The sequence below is a fragment of the Chaetura pelagica genome, unplaced genomic scaffold, assembly GCF_000747805.2.
Source record: "Chaetura pelagica isolate M959 unplaced genomic scaffold, ChaPel_1.0 scaffold422, whole genome shotgun sequence".
Classification (NCBI taxonomy): Eukaryota; Metazoa; Chordata; class Aves; order Apodiformes; family Apodidae; genus Chaetura; species Chaetura pelagica.
This window is the reverse complement of record NW_009952444.1, coordinates 128,076-135,379: the sequence shown is the minus strand read 5'-3', so window position 1 is coordinate 135,379 and position 7,304 is coordinate 128,076. Positions and strand designations below refer to the sequence as shown.

At 53.9% G+C, this 7,304-nt stretch overlaps 1 protein-coding gene across 1 annotated transcript in view; it reads left to right on the top strand.

Moving 5' to 3' along the window:
• Positions 1 to 4,373: 4,373 nt before the first annotated feature.
• Positions 4,374 to 7,304, top strand: part of CPNE2 (copine II) — a 49,174-nt gene continuing 46,243 nt past the window's right edge. Inside the window, 1 exon segment of the mRNA XM_010008509.1 lies at positions 4,374 to 4,562. Within this exon segment, the coding sequence (XP_010006811.1) occupies positions 4,395 to 4,562 (168 nt within the window). The 5' untranslated portion in view covers positions 4,374 to 4,394.

Below are 7,304 nucleotides of genomic sequence, written 5' to 3'. Positions count from 1 at the left end.
GTTCGAGAAAGTACTGTCTGAATTAGCCAATCACCATGGGCCAGGTACATATTCTGTTAGGAGCAGTTTTTAATCTGTTGTTTATATTTCTGCCAGCTATCACAACCCTTGTGCTCCTTCATTGCTCTGCACTTATCTGGTAGGGCAAGAGGCTCATTCTGTCCTTGAGTGAATCAGTGAAAAGGCGTCACTCTCGCTTTGCTGACTTGAAAGGCATTCTTTGTTTAGTCTTCTGTGGGGGGAAGAAGATGGACTGTTCCCCACACCTGGACAAGAAGGGAAGAAGCAGCCGCTGCCACAGCGAGGTGGCCCCAGCCATGTCACACCTCACCTGGGAGAGGGTTTCACAAGAAGCCAAGCTGTGGGCAGGAGCAGCCTGACCTGGTGGAGCAGCATCAGGCTCAGTTTCCATCAGGAAGGGTTTGTTTGTTGGGTAAATTTCTTAATTCAGTTGTCCTGGAGCCCTTTTTCCTGCTGTAGCAGGCCCCACAGTATCAGCACAGCCCCGTTGGCTCCTGCCAACAGGCAGGGCTGTGGGCTGGAGTGCCAGCCTGGAAACCAGAGCCTGGCCTGGGCATCCCTCTCTGCATCCATCCCAAATCGCTGGGAGCTGGAAGAACTGGAGCTCAACCTCAGCCCTGTTGCCTGTGTTGGGATGCTGGGAGGACTGTGTGGCCTTTCCCAGCCTGGCAGGAGCCCTGAGGCTGATGGCCACGGGTACCCAGGGTACATCCTGCAGGGAGTTCCCAGGTGCCACCAGTGTCCCCCTTTCTGCCTCCTGGGGTGGCCAGGCACGTGGGGCTATGGTGATGGGACATGCAAGGGAACACAGCAGGGAAGGAGGCTGTGTGTGAAGACCAGGTGCAGGCTGGTGAATCCACCGGGTTTCCTAGGGGAGACAGAGGGGAAAACAGCTTTGTTTGGCAAAATGATTCTGGAGATGAGTGTGTTTGGTGACAGGGGAGGAAAGGGGCTGGTGTGGGATTTGACGCCATGGGGAGCTGTCTTGGGCAGTTGTCAGAGTGGCTTCTCCTGGTGTCTCCAGCTCCGTGTGTGCTGCCTTGCAGCTTTTCTGCTGCTTGGGGTGTCCCTTTGCTGTGTCCTCCTGCTCCTGTCCTTTGCTTCAAGCTTCTGACAACCCATTTTCACCTGCTCTTCATCCTCCCTTCGATACTGCTGCATCTCCTCTGTCTGTGAGCTCCCATATGTGCTTCTAGGAACCCAAATGTACCTCTTCGAGTCTCATCCCTTTTTTCCCTTCCAGAATGGAAATTTGCTCCTACAGTTGCAGTAGGTTGTAGTGGGGCAACCAGAGTGGGCAAACTTGAGTGACAGGTGACTTCTGTGGGCTATTACAGACACCAGAGAAAGAGAGGGACGTTCCCGGGAGGGACCCAGAGGGACTTTGCATGGGATCACTGGTGGGTATCGGTACTTCTGGGGCTGTTTCAAATATGCCTGGTATTCCCTGTGAAAATAAATCTTGTTTCCTTTAAGAGAGATCACTGAAGTTTGACAGCACCATTAGCATTTTCAGGGCTCTTCCCTGTGCCCGTTTTGGCCGTGCCCTCCTGGGGGAGCGCGCAGGCCGAGCGTGGGGCTGGGGCACAGCGACGTGCAGCGCGTCGAGAGGATGTTTTGGTGCCTGCCAGCCCTGGGAAAAAGCTCTTTCCACGGAGTCATTTGCTGCCACTGCTTTTTGTGAGACAGCGCCGAGATCTGAGGGGAAGGGGAGATGGAAAAACCCAGCCCAGATCTCCAGCAGGACCAGGGCTGTGCCAGCACAGCTGCCCCGTGTTTGCTTTTCGGAGGGAGCAGCAGACAGGCAGCAGCATAAATAGAACAGCCTGGCTATTTTAAGACATCAATTACATGATCTGTGCATTAAAGAAAGGAAAGAAATAAAATATTCCTTGTAGCTGCAACTGGCAACGTGGGCTCGAGAGGAGCAGAGGCAGCTCCAGCAGGGATGGGCATTTGGAGCCATCACCCCAGCAGCCACAATGGCTTCATGGTGAACGAGCCAGGAGGACTTTTCCTTCTGCATCTGTTTCTCCTCCAGGTTGTGGTAGATGAATGGTTGTCCTTGCATGCCACTGTTTGGGTGTCCCACTGTCACCATGGGGATGTCCCACTGCCACCATTGGGGTGTTCCACTGCCAGTTTTGGTGTCTTGCTGCTGTGGATGGGGAGTGACACCATGAGACAGGCTTGGTCCAGGTGAGGGGAAGCTGCTTGTGGAAGGGACATGGGTGCTCTTTCAGTGTTGTGCACATGTGTGAGCAACCCAGGATGGAGATTTTCTTCTTCTGGAAATCTTTCTGGGTTCCTGTGAAGCTGAAGTGATTGCACCTCTCTTGCCCTGAGCAGTAGGCTGTGATGATTCATAGAATCACAGGCTGGTTTGGATTGGAAGGGACCTTAAAGATCATCTAGTCCCAATCCCCCCTGCATGGGCAGGGATACCTCCCACCAGCCCAGGTTGCTCCAAGCCCCATCCAGCCTGCCCTTCAACACTGCCAGGGATGGGGCAGCCACAGCTTCCCTGGGCAACGTGGGTCATACTGCTCCCCCTCATCCTATCACTACAAGCCCTTGTAAAAAACCCCACCAGCTGGTTCGTCTGTCAAGTCCATGTCTCCAATTAAGAAACAAGGATGTTGTGCAGGACTGTGCCAAAGGCTTTGAACAACAAAGACTGCAGTGACTGTTGGGGGTTTAAATCCAGCTTGTTTTGGGTGCCTTAGCACCAAGCAGAGATCTTAACAGGCAGGAGAGGAGGGCTTGGAGGCTTGAAAGTGGGAGCTGTGTTCCTCTCAGCTGGGGCCAGGCTCTGTCTCGAGCCATGCTGGGGTCTCCCATCCCTGTCCCCCATCCCAGTTGGAGGAGCTGCAGTGGAGGAGGGCAGCAGCCCATCTCCTACCCCAGCTTGTGCCGGGAGCTGTGAATTGGGGTTCAACACCAAACAGCAGCAGGTGGCTTATCAGGGTGGAGGAGGTGGATGTTTGGGGTTCTCAGATAAAGTGGATGAGCCAGGAGCCACTCTTGAAAAAGAGGAAGAAAGGTATTGAAAGCAGCTGCTGAAAAGAGCTCTCTCTGCTAGCAACCCCAGCCACCAAGGTTTATTAGTATAAATGAGTCTGAAAGTGCTTTTTCTTCTCTTTCTCCCCCTCTTTCCTCCTCTCTGCTGAAGACCTTTGTTGGTTTTTGCCAAGTAGCTTGCACATCAGAAGGCAAAGCTGTAGTATGGGCTGGGGATCTGCACTAGTATTGGTGTAAACCACTTTTAGGGCTGCAAAATGACTTTGGGAGTGGACGTTTGGTGACCTCTTCTTATGACCAAGGGGTTTTATCAAGGCCCTGTCGATCATCCCATGCACCAGGTGACACAGAGGTTGTCATGATTGGCTTCTTCGTCAGTGAACCAACTGGTGTTGGTCTCATCCCTTTCCCTATGGCAGTCTGTGGGGCAGAGCTCAAGTTCAGCCTTTGTAGCTTAGATCCATAGTCCATGGCTTGGGACCAGCCAGACCATGACCAATTTTCATAGAATCACAAATTGGTTTGGGTTGGAAGGGACCTCTGCAGGCCCATCCAGTCCAACCCCCTGCAGTGATCAGGGACATCTTCAACCAGAGCAGGTCACTCAGAGCCCTGTCCAACCTGACCTGGAATGTTTCCAGGGATGAGGCTTCTACCATCTCTCTGGGCAACCTGGGCCAGTGTCTTACCAGCCTCATAATGAAGAATTTCTTCCTAACATCTAGTCTGAATCTCCCCTCTTTCAGTTTCAAACTGACCCCCCGGTCACGTCACTGCAGGCCCTGCTAAAAAATCTGTCCCCATCTCTCTTATTGTCCCCCCTCAAGTATTGAAACCTCCAGTGAGGTCTCCCTGGAGCCTTCTCCAGGCTGGACAAGCCCAGCTCCCCCAGCCTGTGCTCACAGGAGAGCTGCTTCAGCCCTCTGGTCATTTTTGCAGCCTCCTCTGGACTCACACCAACAAGTCCATGTCTTTCATGCTGAAGGATGGTGTACAAGTATAGTTCCTCCCCATGAAAACCTTCAGCCTGCTGGAAGAAGAGGCTGGGGACCCCCCAACTCCCTTGTGGGGTGCAAGCAGAAGATGTTACCTTTCCTTGAAAGCAAACCCAAGGCAGGTTGTAGGTGCTGTGCTGGGCTCCCACTCATGATGTCTGCCTGGAGTGGTGGCCACGTGGGGACAACGACTGGGCAGGGAGACTGGCTTTGGAGCCAGCATCAGAGCTTCTGGATGTGGCCCCTCTGTCTGTGCCCGACTCCCTGGCACCACCAGTGTTCTCTGCCTTTCTGCTTGCACTGAGGTTTCTCTCCCTTCTGTCCCCCAGGCTGCCTGGAGCTGCTGTCCCGGGGCTCATGGCGCACACGGTGCCCCCCGCGCCGGCGGGGCCCGGCGGTGCCCAGTGCTGTGTCTGCAGGGTCGAGTTGTCTGTCTGTGGCCAGAACCTTCTGGACAGGGATGTCACTTCCAAATCCGACCCCTTCTGCGTCCTCTTCATGGAAGTCAACGGGAAGTGGGTGGAGGTAAGTCTGGGTGGGTTTCCTCCTCCCATGGTTTGCCTGAGCTGATGTTTCCTCCCTCTGTGCTCCACTGCAAGGCTGGTCCTTGTTCTTCCCTGATGGAAGCTCCTCTGGTCTCCCCAGGCTGGGTGTGTGGTCCCAGTGTGTTAGTTATTCTGTGTTTTCCAACCCGTCCATTCCCCATCAGTGCTTTCTGCTCAGTGTTGGGGGTTTGCTATAACTGCAGATCTCAAGACACCCACTGCTGGCAAGGCCCATGGCAGGCGTGACAGCACCTTGCCACCTTCAGAGTGGCCCCAGCCCCTTCTTAGTTTGCTGTAACCAGGAGATGCTTCAGATTTGGGTGCCTGAAATGCTGCTGCCACATCACAGCTCAATGTAATGAGGTCCTGCCTGCAACAGGGCACGTTTCTAGGTGTGTCGAGCTGGTTCCTGGCTCCTGCATTGCACAGGGAGCTGGCCTGTGGCTTTGCTTGAAGAATGGCTCTTCCTGGGGCCGGGATGTGCTGCACGTTTGCAGGTGACACCAGGCTGAGAGGTGTGGTTGGTTTGCTGGAGGAGCAGGATGCCCTCCAGAGGGATCGTGGCAGAAGGAGTGGGCCCATGGGAACATCATGATACTCAACAAGGCCAAGTGCAAGGTCCTGTGCCTGGGTCAGGGCAAGCCCCAGTATTTGCACAAACTGGGGGGCACAGGGATGGAGAACAGCCCTATGGAGAAGGACATGGGGGTACTGGTGGGTGACAAATTGGACATGAGCTGGCAATGTGTGCTGGCAGACCAGAAACCAACTGTGTCCTGGGCAGCAACAAAAGCAGCAGGGCCAGTGGGGATTCAGCCCCTCTGGTGAGACCCCCTGCAGGGCTGGGTCCAGTTCTGGGGTCCCCAACACAAGAAGGACATGGAGCTGTCGGAGAAGAAGCCACAGAGATGGTTGGATAGTGGAACAGGCTGCCCAGGGAGGTGGTGGAGTCACCATCCCTGGAAGTGTTTAAAAGAAATACAGATGTGGTGCTGAGGGACATGATTTAAGCACTGAAGGGGTAGATATGGTTATGGTTGGTAGAATTAGGTTATGGTTGGACTTGGTGATCTTCAAGGTCTTTTCCAACTAGGATGATTCTGTGATTCTGAGCTGCTAAGTCTGTGGGCATCACCTGAAGTGTCCTGCAGCTGGTCTCCATGGGGAGGTGGACACCTTACCTCACCCTGACCTGCAGTTCCCTTTGTTCAGCAGCCTGGATGAGACTCATGAGCTTTCCATGGTGGGTGTCATCTCTCTGACCTGACCCTACTTTTCAGGAATTTCTGTCAGCAGCTCCTCAGTTCCAGCAGTTTGGATCCAGCAGTTTGTCCATTGGATTTGGGGTTTTTTTAGCTTTTTCTCTGCTATTTTTAGCTTCTCTCTTGATTGCCATGGTGGGCACTGCCCATCAGCCCTGAGCAGCAGATTCTAGGTGCTTCACCATGGTGGTCTCATGGAGCTGGCCTGTGCTCCCTGGTCCTCCAGCAGAGACTGAAACCCTCCTGTGGTGGGTGGGTTTTGGCTGTGGCTGGGTGCAGGGAGGGCCAGGAGAGGTGGGCAGAGGTACCTGGGAGTGCTGGCAATGTCCTGCATGGACTTTGGTCACATGCCCCTCACCTCAGAGGAACCTGTGTCCTGTCTGAAAGCAGTGGCCTTAATCACATAGCTGAGACGTAGGGATGGATGGGGACAGCAGCAGCTCAACTGCCTCCACACTGCTCTTCAGCCCCATTTAGGAACACATCCCATCCTGGCTCAGAAGGAGGGTCTCCTCCTCCAGGACCAGTCCCCCTGCAGTGGTGGGACCAGTGCCTGCACTGGGCAGCAGGGCTACAGCATCAGCTGGTGCCCATTTCTGCTTCTTTTCTTTCCAGCTGTCACATTTGTTCCCAAATACAATTATTTTGTCTTGCTGAGCTTCATAGGAATTAAAAAAATCTTTGTGAATCAGCTTGGAGTGGGTGGGGGAGGGAGGGACAGTAAAGCACATGAAGATGGGTGATGTTTTCATGACACCACCTCGCAGGAGGCACAGGGCACTGGCCTGTGGTGCTGGGAGCAGGGACACAGGACTCAGCTGTGCTGCTGAGTTGTCCTGCTGGCCCCATGTATCACCACAAGCTTTCCATGGCACTGGGGTGAGCATCTCCCACTGTTGGAGCATCAAGCATCTCCACATGCTGGGGGTGCTTGAAGGTCCCTCATCAACCTCCTTTCGGACACTGGAGGACTCAGCAACTGCATTAATGGACACAAGGGCTTTCACTGGAGATTATTTCCCTTTTTTGTGCTTGATTTGTAATACCAAGACTCTTATCCAAACAGATCCCTTTAATCAGCCTTGTTGCCTCTTGAAAACCCTCGTGCTTTTCTGCTCTTGGGTGGCAAAGCCACCTCTGCTCTTCAGAGGGAACATGAACCTGTAAGGGTGGTGGTGAAGGGCGAGGCAGGAGCTGTTGGAGGTGGTGTGGAGAGGCCTTGTGTGTGGTGGTCATTGCCAGGTGACTGATGCTCATCAAACCAGAGACCATGACGAGCACCATCTCAGTGTGCAGCAGTCAGCTGGGGCTTGTGGTCTTGTTTGGCTTCACACTGACAAGAGGCAGGAAGGGAAACACTTGGTTTCATCTGGGTGTTGAAAGAAGCCCCATCACTCCAGAGGCTCACAGCTCAGGACGTGTTGGTTGGAATTTTCTTCCCCTTCTTTAGGCCACTCTTT